Here is a 20,484-nt window from a genome sequence, read left to right as displayed (position 1 = left end):
AATCCTTACTAATCTATATCTATACAACAAAAGATTAAATTTTGACAATGTCTGTATACTACAAACCGTCAAATCTCGATCTTTAACAGATTAAATATGGATAGATTAAAGCTATTTTGAGACACTGATTTATTTGCATAGATATAACACTTAATAACATCAGCCCATAACAATGTTGCCATAATGAATGACAACGAATGTAATCGGCTTCAGGTAGAACCTGCTCTATATGGAGTTGTACAGATGTCCATACGACAGTTAGTTACCATTAGGTGGTCTGCAACCTCAATATATTCGGTGTATATTTGAATGTAACGACACTTATGAGCCGTTTAGTGTAGAGACACTAGCGGTTCGGTTGTGCCGTGTCTGTGTGTCCCGGACACCACCAGACACTGTGAGACACAAGTGTCCGTACTGGTGTCCGGGGAAACATAATGACATCGTAGACACTATACAGCAGAATATTATGTCAATTCTTTCTTTATAGATGATGATCCTATCTGAGGTTGGCCTCCTTTTTTATAATATAAGACTAGCAGACGAGCATGCAGTCAACCTGATGGTAAGTGGCTACTGTCGCCCATGGACACGAGCAATCAACCCTAGATAGGATTAGGATTTCCTGCCTGAGGTCGGCCACCGATGCATTGCTACCCTTGCAGATTGAGTTGAAAAACCTCAGGTAAAAAAAATATCTCCCTTACCTCACTCTTGAAACCAGAACACAGCAGCGCTTAACACTGCTGTTATAACAGAAATAGGTGTGGCGGTGGTGCCACCGGAGTCCAACCACAGAGAGTTCTACCACGTACACAATATTCTTGATGTGTATAATTTATGACTAAGTAATCATTGTCATATGAACATCTATAATTTACCTGAAGTCGATCATAGATGCGTTTCCATCACAGAGACATAATTGATACAAGCGACTTCCCTTTAAATAAGCTTTCAAAAACCAAAACCTGATCCAAATTAAATGAGTACTTTTTGAGAAAATCTCGTTCATACAAGCATACATACATACATACATAGCGGTCGAATACAGAACCTCCTTTTTTTAAGTCGGTTAACAAACGCCACATCAGACTATAGTACGTAGAATGTAGTGTCAGGTCCTCACCTCAGTCCAAACATCATCACTCCTCTCCACTCCGGGGCTGGTCCCACGCGGTCCACTCCCCGGCGGCACCTTATCCGTCAGCTCCTCTGTAAACATAACAAACGTGTAAATATTACAACTACGTCACATTTCGTTGCGTCACGTTGTGAAACACACTTTCCCGACATGCACTTGTAATTTAATATTTTAAACTATAATTACAATTAAAAAAACGCTTGCTACACTCACAGCCCCACACTGTGTTGTGGGTCCCATGGACACACAGAGACACACACAAACATCGAAACCCAGAACAAATATATAAATTCATCATTCTATGGCCGGGGGCTGAACCCGGAACCCTTTGCGCGATAGACCGGTATGGTGACCGCTTCGCCACGCGGGTCGTCGGGAATTATAATTTCAATAATAATTGTGTACTCATTATTCCTGAAAGACTATTTAATTTAATAAAATATTCAATAACAACTCCATTCTTTATTATCTCTGACAATCCAATCAATGAAATATTTTTCTTTATTTTTATATAGTTTTCTGTAAGGTTGCTACTTTCCAGCAAGTAAACACAAAATAAATAAAAAAGTATTGTAATGAAAATATACCTTTACAATTATTATTTTGTGTTTATTTTACTTATTTAGTTCTTATCTACACATATAAATAAAATTGGTGTGTCTGTTTTTAATATTGAAATAACCGCTTTTTACTACATGCATATGAATATACATATGGTACATACACCAAGATAACATTTTTTTTAATTTTGTCTGTCTGTTTGTTGTGGCTAATCTCTGAAATGGCTGGACCGACGTTGACGGAACTTCTATTGACAAGTAGCTGATGTAATAAGGAGTAACTTAGGCTTAATATATTTTAGAACTAGATATGCCCCGCGGTTTCACCCGTGTTAGAATTACTATTTAACGCGGGTAAAACCGCGGGGCACAACTAGTTTGGCTCTTATTTCGATTCAAATTGTTAATAAATAGATTTCTCGTTATTTTTGTATTTTTTTTAAAAAAAATCCGCTACTGATGTTATAAATAAAATAATATAATAATAATAACACAACAACATACCGTTCCTGCGAGCCTGCGGTACGAACTCCGGCACATCGGGGTTGAGCAGATCGTGGGGCGTTCCCGCCGCGGCGCCCGCACGACCCGTGCGGAACATCCTGGGGAGACAGACGTGCCCGGTTAGTTCACGTTTATATAACAACTACTTCAATGACAGTGGTAAAGTAGATTCCACCATTTGACACTATACTAAAAACTAAAAAAGAAAAATGCAAAAAACAATTCGTAGTGGTTCATTGTGTTCAAATAACCTTCGTTTAATTGTTGAAAGCAATGGTTTCCACTTAAAGGTGGTAGAACCTTGTGTGGTTCTACTCCGGCAGCACCGCTGCCACACCTATTTCTGCTTCATAACTGTTTACATATATTTTTTTTACACGCTTTTTATTAGCTTCACCTGTATGTTTGTTTGTATGTTTGTAACCGACTTCTTTTTAGTTTCAATAACTGTTAGAGCGTGATTTTTAGTTTTGAAAATAATAATGTTATTTATAATATAGGAGTATTAGACGAGCATGTAGTTCACCAAATGGGAAGTGGTTACTGCCGCCCATGAACATCTGTAATCAACCCCAGATAGGATCAGATAACCCTGCCTTAGGTCATTCACAAAAGCTTTGCTAATTTTAAACGCCTTAGATAAGTACTCCTTTGCCACTCCTTAAACCAGAACACAGCAACTGCTGTTATGACAGAAATAGGTGAGACGGTGGTACCGCCGGAGTCGAACCACAGGGTTCCACCATCTTCAAGCTTATCCGAGGTGTTCAAATTTAATTCCCAATAGCAACGCTGTAACTTGAGTTAATTACAGATGTTCACACTGCGACGGCCACTTAACATCAGATAAACTACATTCATATAGGAGCTATTGCATCCATAATACCAGCGGATTCTACCTCGTACCTTCGTCCTCTCTCAACCGCGAGGTAGCGGAGAGAATATGGCAGATTCCTATAACCTAACACAACGCCATCTATCATCGAATGGCAGTCTTATACAGTTGTAGGGTTCGGCCCGCGACGGTAATAATAAACGTCCAATAGGTTTCGAATGTACTTTTTTTTATAATATAGGAGTAGCAGACGAGCATGAAGTCCACCTGATGGTAAGTGGCTACTGCCGCCCATGGACATCTGTAAGCAACCCCAGATAGGATTAGATATTCCTACCTGAGGTCGGCCACAGATGCGCCGCTACCCCTGAGGACTAAGCTGGAACGCCTCGGAAAAGTCTGTCTCCCTTACCACACCCTTCAAACCGGAACACAGCAGCGCCTAACACTGCTGTTATTAGGTAGAAATAGGTGTGGCGGTGGTGCCGCCGGAGTCGAACCACAAAGAGTTCTACCACCTTCAAAAACTTTATTACTTACTCTTTTACAATAGGTGTCAAGCTTATATACTACTTACATCTTACTCTACACAGTACCTTGGCAAGGGGGGCGGTGGTACAGCCCTGAGGAGGCTGGACACGGGCGCCACGAGCGGCCCGCCCATCGTCGCTAGCGGGAAGATGCCAACCATCTGCTTCTTGCGTCTGTGGATACAAGATATCATGTAAATAAGTTTAAATTAAAAAAGAGGTATAGATCTTATATACTAAATAATTATATACTTAATATAAAATAGTAAATTGGAAACTTTGCTATTTTCGATTAAAAATGATTTCGATTATGTCTTTTGATTCTTGACTTCGATTAAATATTTTTTAAATGATGGAATTAATCATTGAGTGAGTTATCACGATTTTCGATTAAAGACGATATCGATTATTTCTTTTGATTCTTGATTCGATTAAATTACTATTAAATGATGGAAGAACCAATCCACCTGTAGACTTTTACAATACGCTCGTTAGTATTGACAATCACTCATTATGCGTTTGTCTCTATAAAAGTCAATATTTTACCATTCTCTACGTAATGATTGTTAAATTTAGAATTACGGTAGACAAACATTGATTAAGATTGATTATTAGTAACGGTAAATATATTAACGGGCTTTAGGAATAAACTAATCTTTTATTTATCACAATAAATGCTATGCATTAAGTCCGCCTTTGTGCCTTTACATTTCTGTAAGGTTCATAAAGAATAAATAAATAAATAAAAACAAACCTAACATTTTTTGTATGTCTATTAATCTGTCCTTACGATTGATCCCTCTTGACTTTTGAGTCCCTCAATTATTATCAATACTCATCGATCTTATACATAGTTTTATATATTTTAAGAGAATTTAACTCAAAAAGGATTTACAAAGACTATAAGATTTTTTTTTGTCTGTATAAAGTACCAAGTGAGTAATAGGTACTTTATATTACTTACGATCTAGCCTAATTTATGACTAATGAGTAATTCTACGCTAACTTAAACTGCTAAATAATCATATAATGAAGGTGGCGTCCTCTGACACTGCACTTCTTTGTTTTAACACATTAGGGAGTAGACACATTGTTCTTGTGTTCTATAATAATAAGACTATAAGACTGAAGTAATAAATATGTAACGACGCTTATGAGCCGTTTAGTGTGGAGACACTAGCGGTTCGGTTGTGCCGTGTCAGTGTGTCCCGGACACCACCAGACACTGAGACACAAGTGTCAGTACTGGTGTCCAGGGAAATATATTGTTATGATTGGTATTAACCAGGGAAAAACGCCTTCTACACTCACAGTCCCACACTAAGAATCCCCATATCGTGTTCGCTCATACACACACATAGACATATAAACAAACACCCAGACCCAGAAGCAGAAATCTAAATTAATAATTTTATGATATATGATATCTGCCTGTCGGAGGATCGAACCCGGGACCCTCTGCGCGTCAGACCGGCATGGTGACCCTCCGCTACTAGTATGCATATGAACTATATATTACTACAGCAATATTTCTGAACTAATTCCTCGCCGAATACTGTCGGATGACTCGAAACGAATTGTCTTTATTTGAACTTGAATTTATCCTTGAAAGTGGTAAAACCCTACGTTGTTCGACCCTCGAGCCATCTGGAGGCTGTGTTCCGCTTCGAAATTTTCTCAAAAAATTACCAGCAGCGCTTAACACTGCTGTTATAACAGATATATGTGTGGCGGTGGTGCCGCCGGAATCGAACCGCAGAGAGTTCTACCACCTTCAAAACTACATTTACCCACAAAACGTATTTTACTATACAGATAACTCTATGGTGCCGACATTTATGTCAGTTTTTTAATCACTTTGATTTTTTTCTCAAACTCGCAAAGAAGTAAAAATAATATAACTCACCTCTTTTCCCCCGGTTTAGCATCCTCCCCTCCATCGGACTGAAGCGGGGGGTCATCATTGGACTCTGTTCTCTTCTCTACATCTTTCTTCTCCGCCTCGACGACTTCAACTGTCTCCTTCTCTTCCGCTTTCGGAACTTTAGCGTCGACGTCAGCGACAACCGGCTTCACTTCCGCGACAACCGATTTCACTTCCGCGACAACCGGTTTCACTTCCACGACATCGAGTTTCCTCACTTCCGCGACAACCGGTTCCACTTCCCCGACATCGAGTTTCCTCACTGCAGCGATAAGCGATTTCACTTCGGCGAGATCCAGCATCACTTCAGCAGCAGCTTCGGGCGATTCTTTTGTTTCTTCGATTGGTTTAGAGTCGTTTTCGATTTGTTTTGTCTCTGTTTGTGGTATGTGCGTTTCGTCTTGATTGCTTGTCTGCAATTAAAGGATTAAGAGATTATTTAATATGCTATTGATCATCTTAAAATATAAACATGTTTAGAATAGAATAGAATAATAATATTTGCATAGAATAGGTACATAATCAGGTGTTACAAGATTTAGGTCCTCTTATTTTGCTAACAAAACGGTAGCATGCAAATTGAAGAAAATATAATAAAAATTAGTTATCATAAAATATACAATTAGAAAAAAAAAAGAAATAAAAATGTCAATAGAATCAATTGCATAGAAACTCATTAATGTTATAAAAATTGTTCAACAATAAATATGTCCTTAATTCAAAATTAAATTTAAAATGTTATTTTAATTTATTTTAATTTTTAATTTTCCAATTTACAGGGATACTATCCTTACATTTATATTATTGTTGGAGTTGCTAAATATCTTGCAGTTCACCTGATGGTACATGGCAATGGCAGTGGCATCATAGCAACGATTTCGTAGCAACGAAAACTGCATCATTAATTTTTTAAAATATCTTTTTCCCTAGCCGGGAATCGAACGAGTTAATTTAAAAAAAAAAATACACCCTCTGTATTATTCCACCATCTGATAGTGTCGCTTATAAGGATCAAATTCTGGGAAGTAATGTTATGTGATTCCCGGCTAGGGAAAAAGATATTTTAAAAAACTAATGATGCAGTTTTAGTTTTTATCAAAATCGGCCTCGTAACTCCTTTCAGCATTTTTCGCTAATCCTTATTGTTTTGGATTTGGCCCTGAAGGCCCGTTTTAAAAATTCACCCTGTATATGTATAAGAGTTTCTCGTTGAAGCCGATCACAGATTCGTTGCCATGTAAGAAAGGTCAAAGCCAGAAAGCCAGCATCCACACCCTCACAACTAATCCCAAGAGTGCGAGACATAGGTGTGGCGGTGGTAGCTCCCGAGTCAAATTATACTGAACCCTGCCTTTCCTATCTTTCAAAACAAATTACCTTCATCTACCTTCCCTGTCTTTCAATTACCATTTACTACTAAAAAATCATAGATAAGTATAGATAGATATCTATACTTATCTATGATTGTATATCTTATGGTGGTGAGATCACCACCTTGTAATTGAAGGAAGCCATTAAATGGCTCAAACGGCTGACAATTCTGTCAGCCATTTAATGGCTGCTATGGTGTAATTTACGCGAAACAATGCCAACGTGCGCAGTTAAGTGATTGGATTTGATTTTGATTTGAAGTGGTGCAAAAACACGAAATCGAAGAAAAAGAACGGAGAAATATCGTTTCATTCGTAAATGATCTAAAAAATACATTTTTCTAATATTTTTCAAACACGAAAATAGATGACAGTGACAATTTCAATTGTCAAAACATTTCCTTGTTAGGAGTAATATTTACTAATCTAAGTACAAAATTAATTATAAACTCATTTATATTAATCTCACCTTAATATCAGCAGTCTTAGCAGCGCCATCGTTCTCCGCTTCCGCATCAACTTTATCTTCTTTCACCTTCTGTTCTATACTCGGCGCCTCTTCCATCTTCTGTTCAACGGCACCTTCTTTATCATTGTCGGAGTCAGTTTTGTCGGGTTTTGTGTCAGTTTTGTCGGTGTTCTCGTGCGTTTTGTCGTGTCTCTCGGACGTTTTGTCAGTCTCATCGGAGTTGGTCCCTGATGTGATGTCCAGTATCGGCCATTTCGTTGGTTCGAACGCTGTTCGTACCTGCCAGGAAATAAAGCATATTTTTAATTTGTTATAAAGAGTAATTCAACAATAATTTATAAGCTAATGTTTCCATTATATTCAGTCAATTTGTACCTTGCATTATATCTCATAGTTAAATTAAATCACGACATACCATAAATAAAAAAAAAGATAATACAAAATAGCTGCCTGACGTAATCGCACTAGCTCTTAACATATTCTCGTCATTGTCATTGCTCGTGCAATATTTCAAAAGCAACCACAACATTCAACTGTTTACATTTAAGGAGTTCCCTCAGTTCGTAATCTTAGTTACACCTAAAACTTCACTCATTAACCGCATTTTCGTGCCGTTAACAACTGCCTTGGTTTATCACTGTTGTCATCTGCACACTACCGTCACCGGGATCGTGTTCGCGAACATCACCAGCCCTGCGGTGGAACGACGCAATCAGCGTCACCGGAATCGTGTTCGCGGACATCACCGGCGCCCAGCTCACCTTGAACCCCTGTATGAGCTGCAGGCGGTCGGAGTCGCGGATCGCGTCGAGCACGAGCTGCACGTCGGCGGTGAGCGCGCGCACGCGGTGGAACGACGCGATCAGCGTCACCGGGATCGTGCCGTCCGCGGACATCTTGCGGCGTAAGAAGAAATCGCGCGCTAGGTTGTCCGGGCTGAAGTAGTACTCGCTGTGGATGACAAAAAAAATTGAATTAGTCTCTTATATTGACGTGGTAAACATTAACAGTTATGATAAAATTGTGTACTAACGCATAATCGTTTAAACGTGGCCCGCACACGTACAACGTTGAAGCAACAGCAACGTCGCCGTAGCAGCCGTAGCGCCGTAGTAATAGGTCTGCGCGAGATTCGCCAGCGCGCCGTAGCAGATCACCTACGCGAGGAGCGGGACGAGCAACTAATAAGATCCTTCAACATAGCCGGATCCAGCTCTAACGCATACGGTGCTGTCGTAGCGGCCGTCGCCCCGTAGTAGTACGCCTGCGCGAGGGGCGGAGCCAGGGGCGGGGCGAGGGGCTCCAGCGCGCCGTAGATCACCTACGAGAGAGGCGGGGCGAGCTACATCCAAATCACACTTACATCTGCTTCTTGATAAGGTCCTTCAACGTCGTCGGATCCAAGCCAAGCCCGTACGGCGCCGTCGTAGCGGCCGCTGCCCCGTAGTAGTACGGTTGCGCGAGAGGCGGAGCTAGGTGCCCCAACGCACCGTAGAACACCTACGAGATGGGCGAGGCAAACTACATCCAAATCAAACTTACATCTGCTTCTTGATAAGGTCCTTCAACGTAGCCGGATCCAACCCAAGCCCGTACGGCGCCGTCGTAGCGGCCGCCGCCCCGTAGTAGTACGCCTGGGCGAGGGGCGGCGCTAGGGGCGGGGCGAGAGGCCCCAGCGCGCCGTAGTGCAGCACCAGCCCCTGCGGGAGCGCCGGCTGAGCTCGCAGCTGGGGAGGGGACCGGCCGTCACCGCCCGTGGGAGCCTCGGTACTACGGTACCACGACTATGTGCGACTACACGACTTGCTAGCGTTCTATTTACTAACGATCGTTATATATCGTTCGGTTTTGAGTTGGTCCTATCGTTCTATATCGTACCGTTACTACTAGCGATTTATCAATTACCGATCTTACTATATAGGTCTTTAGGGCTAGTCCCATCGATCTATATCGTTCGATTTAGTATTAAATCGCGAGTGCTATATATTCATTACTGATCATACTACATCGTTCGATTTAGCGTTGGTCCTATTATTCTATATTTCATTGCGAGTCTTCATCATCAACCCATTACTGTCCCACTGCTGGGCACGAGTCTCCTCTCACAATGACAAGGATTAGGCCACAGTTTACCGCGCTGGCCAAGTGCGTATTGGTAAACTTCACATACATTTGAGATATTTTATTAATCTCTCAGGTATGCAGGTTTCCTCATGATGTTTTCCTTCACCATTTAGCAAGTGATAATTATCATCAAGTGATATTATGAAAAATCAGAGGTGCGTGCCTGGGATTTGAACCTAGGACCTCTCGATCGAGAGGCCAAGTTTCTTAACCACTAGGCTATCACTGCTTTTTACTGCACTTCATTGCGAGTGCTATATAGAAAGTACTTATCACACTATATCGTTCTATTAGCGTTCCAATCAGTGCTGATCTTATACTGTTCGTATTTTATACAACGATCACGATAATCAGATTATTATTACTGAGTATTTAGGTTCTTATCATTCATAATCATAATCTTTATTTGCTAAATAAGGTACAATGGATGTTAACACAAAGTATTATTTCCTCTTATTTTACCTTTAAGGCGTGCAAATATACAGTCAGGCCAAAAATATTTCCAATATTATTTATAATATTAAATTGATTTATTAAATTGACAAATTGTCAGATTAATACACACATCATAATTATTATTTTTTATATAAATTTAACATTTCATGGTTCTCTCGTTCTAAATGTGGTGATTCTCTAGAATCTACATTTCATAATCCTATTGTTGTTCTAACATACCATGATTATATCGTTCTATATTTCATGGTTCTATCGTTCTACATTCCATGATTTCCTCGTTCGAAATATAGCAATTCTCTAGCGATCTACATTGCAACTAACGTTCGAATATTCCTTATTATTTATTACTCTACTATCTTACTTCTTACAACTGCATACAATCGTACGTACAACGTGTCATACGTCACACTAACATCATAAATCTTCGTAAAACCAAATAAAAACGACAAAATTCTATAATTGTAAACAGCGCCATCTACCGAGCACATAGTCGGGTCCGTTCTCAAACAATCGTAACCGAAGCCGCCACATGTTTAATGTAACCCATCGATGATAATGAATAACCATTATTAGTCGAATATAAAAAAATATAAAAAAAACGTTAGTCAAAAATATATATAAAACCCATATATGTTATGAAATTATTGCTTAAACTTTTTGCTATTCAAAAGATTTCATAATACTCATTCTTAATTCCAAGAACTGATGTACATAGACTTTTTTGGAACATGTTTCTCTTTCACACCGTATTCAAAACGAGTGAGAGGTATATTTTTCGCCACTTTGGTTCTGAAATTGTTCTGGTAATTACGTCAGCCATATTTATTACTTTTTTGCAAAATTTCGTAGGTTCTCATCCCAATGTCTAAGTAGGGTAGGGGGGAAAGAGTTTTGCGTACTTTCACTGACATGGCAGTAGTAGGAGAGCGGAAAAATTACTAAAATTCTGGTTACATAATAATCAAATGACTGACGCTACCTTTGCAACAGACAGATGACTCAGAATTGCCTGCTTTTAAGCATTATTTTACGATTTTATTGCATATATTTCTACACTACGAAAGAAAGCATTTATGTTTTTTTTTTTGCTTCGTTGTATATAAACATTTGAAATGGATAATATGGCATTAAAAGTCTTTCAAAGCATGTTACCCACGTTACAGCACTTTCGTAAATATAAATAAGTGTATATTAGAAATATGTATAAAATTAATTTTAATAATGCATATATAAATATACAATTATTACAACATGCATGCAAAGCATAAAAAACCCTGATTCCAATGAATAAATGCAAAAAACAAATATGAAATAATACTAAAAAAATATTATACGAGTATATGACTAAATATATGATTTCATTTTGATGTATGCTTTTTAATGTATGGAGGGGGAGTGGGGGGAACACGTTTAGGTATGAAATATCCTTCTAGAAACTCGACCAAAAATATTAAAAAGTCCAAAAATATCATAGAAATGTATGTAAATATATACAATTATATTATTAAAATATTTTTTATAGTCCCACTAGTCGACATGGATCTCCTATTGAAAGAAATTTTCAAATTATAGTATACTACTCTAGTATTGGTATAATACGAATCCGTACTTAGTACTTAAACTGATAGACATTTGATCATATGAGCTTACAAAAATATAAATTTTGAATCAAACCTTTCAATATTTTTGATCGAATTTTCATGTGATTAAGAAAGATAGTCATACCAGGGACAAAACGCGCTCAGCCAATGCGTTTTGCCCCGAAAAAAATACAAGAAAAAAAACAAAAGTTTGTTAAAAACAATTTTAAGGTGCGATGGACTCTTTATAGAATGCAAATTAATTGTTTGTAGGAGCAAGCGACTATAAATATTAATTATTAATAATATTATTATTCATTAATTATGACTAAAAAAACAATATTAATAAATTTTTAAATACTGAAGTCTGAAATTTGACAATTTGGCATAAGGAGATTATGTCCGAGAATAACAATCTTAGTTCGGAGCTTGTATGTATATATGAAAATTATTGAGAAAACTTCGATACCGTGATTCAGAAACGTTCAGAAACGTGTAGCGCCATCTCTTGACGACTTGCTGAATGTCACCACCATTTTTTTATATATATTATTTTTAATTTCGTCAAATTTAGAATTTTAGCTGGTGAATTTTAGCAAGCTTGTGATACAATTTGTAAATTAATATTTATACGTTAATTTTTTTTTTTTTTAGTGACTCTTGTAAAATTAATTTATTTGAGTCGTGCAACCAGTCAGATTCGTGTAAACAGCATGACGTGTATCTTAGGGTGGGTTGCATCATGTAACTGACGTCTACAAAACCTTAACCAACCGTCAAATCCTAAATATTGATTAGATGCACCATTTTAATTAAGGTTGAATTTACGTCATAAGCATGACTAACACTGAAAATTAACCGCTCGATTACGATCAGTTAAAGTTACAGTTTTTATCAACCTCCCTATCTGTCAATGTCGACTAAAAATTTGTGATGACAGCGACACGAGTGACGTTAGTGACAAATAAATTGGTGCAACACAGAATTGTCACATTCTATCGTTACCGTCGAAGTTACTGTTATATTTAGCATTAATTAACTCTGTATTCAGAGCGGACTAGAAGTTTGGCGCGGTCTGTATCTTAGCGTTGTGTGTGTTGTATTTACCTGCTGCATATCATGATGGTTATACTCGTGAGCGTGGTACAGATGGTGCGGATGTGCGGGGAGGGCGGAGGCCGGGCGCGGCGCCCCGCGGCGTCCGCCCCGCGCTCTAGTGGCGCCCCGGCCTCGGGCTCCGCCCCGACCGCGCGCCTCCTCGCCGTTCAGTGACGACGTGTCTGGGGGGAAAGGGGGGTATTTAGTATACAATTTTATATTGCGTCTAACAATGTAACTATTAATGCATATTTTGAAGTGAAAACTTCTTAAGCGACGTTGTGCACTTTTTATGATGGAAAAAAATGTTAAACTTGCGTCAGGAAACTAATCGTAAATTCGTAAGAAGGAGGGAGGGAGAGTAGACCGCCGGCGCGGCGCAGGGGAGGAAGTATCCCCCTCTCTTTATGAAGAAAATGTATGCCTGCGCTTGTGTCTATATATTATATTATTTACTTATCTAATATAAATTGTCACGTTTGTGTATGATAGCACAATAAATGAATATTGTATTTTACCACATAAATGATAGTACTTTTATACGGATAATTAAAGCAATTCATGTAAAATTCCCTAACCATTCCAAAATATCAAAATCTATGTTAGTTTATGAACTAACATTAGCTTACACCAACTAATTCATATTTACGAGATAAATGTATTTCACTCAAACCAACCGAAAACAAACAATACATTTTCAGCGCATAATGTTCAAGAGAAAGTAATAATGTACCCGTATTGCGTAACCCAACAATTCCATATTGGTAATGTGAGGCCTAAATAACGGGACGAAATCGGCGGCACCACCGCCACACCCATTTTTTCTGTTATGACAGCAGAGTTAAGCGCTGCCGTGTTCTGGTTTGAAGTGTGGTAAGGGAGACTTGTCCGACGCGTTCCAACTTAGTCCTCAGGGGTAACGGCTCACCTGTGGTCGACCCCAGGTAGGAATATCTAATCTCCTATCTGGGGTTGATTACAGATGTCCATGGGCGGCAGTAGCCACTTACCATCTAGTGGACTGCATGCTCATCTGCTATTCCTATATTATAAAAAATATATATGCCGATGTCCAGCCTAACGGGGTGCATCAGGCAATGCTTCCCAAACCACTTTGCCTTCACAACAAACAATTTTTCCGTAAAATGTTCCCAACACCCCCAGACTTCCTTAGACCTTATCAACATAACAATGGTGCCAGAATCGTAATCTTCCCCTCAGTAAACCCTCAAAGTTCCCCAAGTCTCGTTGACCTTGCAGTCCTCACAACAAACAATTTTCCCGTATAATTTACCAACATTTCAAGTGCTCCCCAGCCCTCATCAATACAGCAATGGTCATAGACCCCCACTCACCATTATCCAGCCTGACGGGGTGCGGTGGGCCATGCTTCCCCGGCCGCGCCGCCTTCACGTCGATGTCGAGCGGCACCCATTTGTGTTTGCCCGACTTGTTGCCGCTCTTGCCCGCTGTGAACACATAATAATGTTTGGTTAGATTACTTTACAACTATCCCTGCAGTCCCGGGACTAGAATAGGGCTACGGTATCCCCTGCTTGTCGTAAGAGGCGACTAAAAGGGGCTTACGGCGTTAAGGGTTGCAAGAGTGAGAGCTCGAACCGCCCGGCTAGCGACTCCGGGAAAGACGGCAGTATGTGTGGTCGCATACCGTCGTAAACACCACACAGAGAAGAGTATACAAAGGGCGTCCAGAGGAACGACGTGAGGTTTTAACTGGTAAGAGTCCGGCATATCCTCTCCGCTTAATCATCCATGTTGCCCATGGATGGTCAAGTCTGCTTACTATCAGATAAACTTTCTTTTCTTTGAAGACAGTAGAACTTTGTGGTTCGACTCCGGAGAAGTCGACATCATGTAGAAATTTAATCATATCTGGTATTGCACATAGTAGTGACTTACGATCAGGTGGACTGCAATGCCACCTGATTTTCTGCTACAATTTGAATCCAGGCACAAAACTCACCGGCTGCCTTATTCTTGTCCATGTGCGCGTGCTTGTCCACGTGGCCCTGGTGATTGTACGCCGGCTCCACTTTCTCCACCCTGGGCGGCTGCTCCTCCAGCGGCTTCCGCTCTTGGTCCTGGAAACATTAAACATATAATAGTTATTATTTTTTCCATAATTTTACAGTAACTGACAAGCATGCAGTTCACCTGATGGTAAGTGGCTACTGCCGCCCGTGGACATCTGTAATCAACCTCAGATAAGATTAGAGTGGGTGAAAACCGGTCTCTCAATCGAAAGGTTCGAGATTTGAATCCCAGGCACACAACACAGATTTTTCAATTAATATTAAAAATTAATTATCACTTGCTGTAACGGTGAAAGAAATCATCGTGAGGAAACTTGCATATACGAGAGATCTTAAAATAAAAAAATCTCATTCATATGTAAAGTCTACCAATACGCACTTGGCCAGCGCGGTGGACTATGGCCTCATCCTTCTCATCTAGAGAGGAGACCTGCTATAGAAATATAAATGTGCTTTCTATTGACAACTGAACTTGAAAACAAATTTTCAGTTTAATGTCTCAAGAAAACAATACTAATATCCCCGTTAGCGTAACCCACCATTTCCATGAAGAAAATGAGAGGCATTCATAACGGGAAAGTCCTCTACTGTGTGTCGGAGGGCACGTTAAGTCCTTCACAAAAGTATCTACACACCTATTTCTCTTATAACAGCAGTGTTAAGCGCTGCTGTGTTCTGGTTTGAAGGTGGTAAGGGAGACATACATTTCCGAGGCGTTCCAGCTTAGTCCTCAGGGGTAGCGGCGCATCTGTAGCCGACCTCAGGTAGGAATATCTAATCCTATCTGGGGTTGATTACAAATGTCCATGGGTGGTAGTAGCCACTTACCATCAGATGGACTGCATGCTCGTCTGCTACTCCTACATTATCCCGAGTCCCGGAGTTCCCGGAGTCCTCTACACAGCGCCGAGGACGGCCGCCGAGGGAGTTTTAGGTCGGCAAACTCCCCACATAAACCCGTGTTGCTCCCGCTGCATTTTTGAAGGTTCCCCTCGTCATCAAAAAAATAAAAAGGTACTACCTGAAGCCAATCAAATGCATTTTCTCTCCTAAGGTTTAAGATAACAGTAACCTATGAGGCGAGGTTACCGATCAATAACGCCGTGTCGCTCCCACAGCACGGCACCGGGTACCTTTTGAAGGTTTCCCCCTCGAGAGAAAAATTCTTGCTCCGCTCCGCTTGCGTTCCTTTGGAGATCCCCAAGTCCTCTACCCAGAGTTGAGGACGGCCACCGGGGGGTTTTAGTGCGGTAAATATCCCACATAACCCCGTGTCGCTCCCACAGCACCAAATACCTTTTGGTTTCCCCCTCGAGAGAAAAACAGCAGACGATCACCGATTAGCCTATACCAACTAATGGAATGGAAGCCACCACTCACCGCATTCCCGTTATGGTGGGCCGGGTCGGCGTCGTGCGGCGGCGGCGTGGAGTGGCACCGCGCGCCCGCGACGGCGGCGCCCAGCGTCGGCCAGTCGCCTATGTCCGTGAAGTCTGACGCCTGGAACAAATGGAGGCGGGGGTTTAGTTTGGGAAATGTAATACGAACATATGTATGTAATTATATATACATGCCCTTTAGTACAAAGGCGCGGAGGCCCTGGAGCAACCAAGGAGTGACGTGAGACAACCAAAGAGTGTCGCCCCTAAAAAATTTCCGAATTTTTTTCGCCCTACAAAAATTTATTGGCAAAAATAAAATTATTACAAGGGGTCTGGAAAAGCAGACAATACGACATCTTTTAACTCGCTGAACCGTCGAAATTTAGATATTTTCTTGCTCTTTTCTATGACCTCTCTTATGGTGGCCCCGGAGCAGTAGTCCGGCTTGCAATCCCCTAAATGTATGTATGTATGTGCCTACATACGGTGTCGTTGGATTCGTCTAAATTGCGGGAGTAACATAGGCATAATTATAAACGGTCAGTTTATTTTTATAATAAATACAAGTCGATAATTATAAATTAGAATAGTAAACGAACATGCCGTCCACTTGATGGTAAGGTCATTGTTTTAAACACCTTAAGGTCAGGGGTCAATCAAAGGTTAATGGCGAGCATCATAGGCTCGCCAACTAATACGGAAAATACGTTATTCTTACATCCGAAATACGTTAGTCTTTTACAGAGGTTCCCAAACTATAATTAAAATAAATCAGCCGTGTACACCTGCTGGGTTTCTAAAGGTGAGCTTAAAGGGATACACTTACGTGTGTATTTCTAGCAAGCTCATTTTCATAGACATACTGAAATTATTACCACCAAGGGTGCAAATGAGTAATCCCTTGTTACGTTGCGACTATCCATTGAGTCGTAACGTATAGAGCTTATGACCCCTCAGGGGCGCATGTTAAAAACCTAACTAAATAAAAAAAGACGTCGTTCTAGCCACTGGGCCGCATTAGCCACATCAGCCACCTCCTCCTCTTCGCCTTGGCCTTAGCTTATGACCCCTAAGGGGCGCAATTTAAAAAACCTAACAAAATAAAAAAGACGTTCTAGCCTCAGGGCCGTATAAGTCACACCACCACCTCTAAAATACTCACTTGAGCATCATTCTCCATCTTCGCCCAGCTCCGCTTCGCCTTGGCCTTCCGGCGCGCGGTCACGACGGCTGTCATGCTCTCAAGACACACGTATCGTAGAGCTTATGACCCCTAAGGGGCGCAACTAACTAAAATCCTAATTAAATAAAAACAACACCGTACTAGCCACGGGGCCGTAGTAGACACATCAACCACCTCTACAATAATCACTTGGGCATCATTCTCCATCTTCGCCCAGCTCCTCTTCGCCTTGGCCTTAGCTTATGACCCCTAAAGGGCGCAACTTAAAAAACCTAACAAAATAAAAATGATGACGTTCTAGCCACTGGGCCTTATTAGTCACATCAACCACGTCTATAATACTCACTTGAGCATCATTCTCCACCTTCGCCCAGCTCCGCTTCGCCTTGGCCTTCCGGCGCGCGGTCACGCCGGCTGTCATGCTCTCAAGACACACGCACTCCAGCGTCCCGACACTATACACTCAATGGGACATTCTCGACACTGCACTCACTTTACGCAATACACTTTGTATACACGTTCAACTATTGTTTATCATGACTTAAACTTTTTTTTGATTTGTTAAAGTTTAACGGAATGTTTAATAGTTAACGGCTGTGAATAGAATTTAAATTCGTGGTTAAGAGATTTGGATTCGATTGGATTACAGATTTACGCCCGTTATTAATATTCAATCTATCTTATGCTTTTCCTACCAAAGATCGATATAATAATATGAGTATGACCTTTTATATTACATAATCTTTGATAGACAAAAAATTGATAGATTGATTTATTAACAACAGGGGGTGGAAAATAGGGGGTGGTAGAGCCAGTTCGATCGAGAAGATACCACCACCACACCTTTTTGATGCTGATACCTCCTACAGATCAATCCAAACTTGCTCTACCTTTTAAGAAATTATATATATATAATTTAATAATAACCTTTAAGAAACTGACCCCCTAAGGAGCTAAATAGAAACAGAACAGTGAAAAAGCATGTTAAATAAATACAGAGTGATCATTTTTTCTCAAAATTCATTTAAAACCTTAACAAATACATTGATAACGCAATTACGAAAGTGTTAAACAAAATGCAATAACAATTTGCCGACAATGTAATTTATTTTTTAAAGATAGTAAGTGCATATAAATAACCTATCACTTCATACCTATCACAATTAACCTTTAACCTGCAACCTCGATCGTGATAACCGACGGGTTAACTCTTAAAACAATCGATAGGTGACCTTCAATCTATCTGTGTAACTGTGTTATAAATATACGGTCGTTTCAATAATGGATCTATCTAATGTTTTGTCTACAGAGATCGAGTGTTGACATTTTCTCCTCCTAGAAACTTAAATTTCAATCTTTAGGTAGGCGGAAGATATATGTATTGAAAGATAGATTGATTGATTATTAACAAGTATAAAACGACAAATGGTAAGGACTTCGGCTTAACATTGAAGATATAGAAAACGGTGAAAACATCGTGAGGAAACCTGCATACCTGAGAGATTTATAAAAAAAAAATCTCAAAGATATGTGAAGTCTACCAATACGCACTTGGCGAGCGCGGTGGAGTATGGCCTAATGCTTCTTCTTATGAGGGGAGACCCGTGCCCAGCAGTGGGACAATAATGGGTTCATGATGATGATGATGATGATGATGATATAGAATTCGAAAACGTGCCTACCTATTATGGGGCAATAGATAAATCAAAAAATCATCAATATATATGAACCCCCCTCTATTTTTAATGTTTTTATTATTTTATTTTTATTCTTTTTAGTATTTGTTGTTACATATTTAAACAAATCGATTATGTTACTATGCCGGCACTGTGTGAATACTTGCAAGTGTCTACCTATTACGGTACAAGAGATAGAGCCCTGTGACGGACTGACAGACAGCGGAGGCTTAGTAATAGTTCCGTTTATATCCCTTGGCCACGGAACCCTAAAGACATACAAACATACAAACCACATACTTTCAATATAACATATAGATAAACCAAAAACCAGTTATAAAGGCCCAATCCAAAACTGTATCGATACAGTTGGTCGCGACATAACAACTGCCATAATATATGCGCATGACATATACCTTAACGACAATATGTTGTAAATGAGGGTGACATTTAAGTGTGGTGGAAGCGTACGGGGACCGGTTCGAATGTACGGTTGTCCGGTTCATGTGCGGCTATAGGTTACCGGGTATATATAGAGATATGGAAAATATAATGCATTATAAATTTATGGTCAAAATTAATCTCTGAAAACTCCTCTATCAAAATTTATGGAAATATAACGCATTAAAAATGTATGGTCAAAATTACTCCTTGAAAACTCCTGTATCAAAATTCTGTCATGACATTTTTCTGCGAAATTACTAGAAAAAAGTTATAATAGAAAATTTTGATCTAGTTCCGTTACTAATTATGTTAATTTTGGTTTTTATTCATCTTTAAAAAAAATATTTCAAAAATGTTGTAAGATTTCTTAGGTATGCAGGGCTCTATCTTTTAATCCGTAATAGATAAACACGTGTTTGTTTTTACAGTGTATGTTTTTTTATAATATAGGAGTAGCAGACGAGCATGCAGTCCATTTGATGGTAAGCTACTGCCGCCCATGGACATCTGTAATCAACCACAGATAGGATTAGATATTCCTACCTGAGGACGGCCACAGATGCGCCACTATCCCTGAGGACTAAGCTGGAACGCCTCGGAAAAGTATGTCTCCCTTACCACACCCTTCAAAACGGAACACAGCAGCGCCTAACACTGCTGTTATTAGGCAGAAATAGGCGGACTAGCAGTTTGACGCGGACTATTACCCGTTTCAAACCACCTTTTACTTAGGGCAGGTGTATATGACAAAGGGTCGAATATAACGATCGATCGTACTTCCGAAGAGCGAAAATCTAATATATAAAATTCTCGTGTCACAGTTTTCATTGCCATACTCCTCCGAAACGGCTTGACCGATTTTGATGAAATTTTTTGTGCTTATCCGGTATCTATGAGAATCGGCCAACATCTATTTTTCATCCCCCTAAGTGATAAGGGTTGTTCACCCTTAACATTTTTTTATTTATATGGCAACACAACGTTTGTCGGGTCAGCTAGTGTTATATAATATTTTTACAGTTACATTAAATATTTATAAGCAGTAAGTCTAGTGGTTGGCAACTTGATTTCTCGATCTGGGGTCCGGGGTTCAGATCCGCCTCTGTATTTCGAAGTATAATGAGCGTATTGGAAATTTATTTATCATTTTTAAG

General features: G+C 39.9%; 1 protein-coding gene across 1 annotated transcript in view; it reads right to left on the bottom strand.

Moving 5' to 3' along the window:
• Positions 1–20,484, bottom strand: part of larp (La related protein) — a 113,320-nt gene that overhangs the window by 11,472 nt on the left and 81,364 nt on the right. Inside the window, exons 4-14 of the mRNA XM_073090555.1 lie at positions 16,026–16,145; positions 14,576–14,693; positions 13,947–14,060; positions 12,601–12,773; positions 8,876–9,060; positions 8,095–8,284; positions 7,334–7,612; positions 5,477–5,907; positions 3,637–3,744; positions 2,206–2,303; positions 1,127–1,212 (exon numbers count right to left, since the gene is read on the bottom strand). Of these exons, the coding sequence (XP_072946656.1) occupies positions 1,127–1,212; positions 2,206–2,303; positions 3,637–3,744; positions 5,477–5,907; positions 7,334–7,612; positions 8,095–8,284; positions 8,876–9,060; positions 12,601–12,773; positions 13,947–14,060; positions 14,576–14,693; positions 16,026–16,145 (1,902 nt within the window). The remainder of the gene's footprint in view (positions 1–1,126; positions 1,213–2,205; positions 2,304–3,636; positions 3,745–5,476; positions 5,908–7,333; positions 7,613–8,094; positions 8,285–8,875; positions 9,061–12,600; positions 12,774–13,946; positions 14,061–14,575; positions 14,694–16,025; positions 16,146–20,484) is intronic.

Source organism: Epargyreus clarus, unplaced genomic scaffold (assembly GCF_041222505.1).
Source record: "Epargyreus clarus isolate Ecla_fem2 unplaced genomic scaffold, WU_Ecla_fem_2.2 ptg000033l, whole genome shotgun sequence".
NCBI lineage: Eukaryota > Metazoa > Arthropoda > Insecta > Lepidoptera > Hesperiidae > Epargyreus > Epargyreus clarus.
This window is presented reverse-complemented; position numbering and strand designations above follow the sequence as displayed.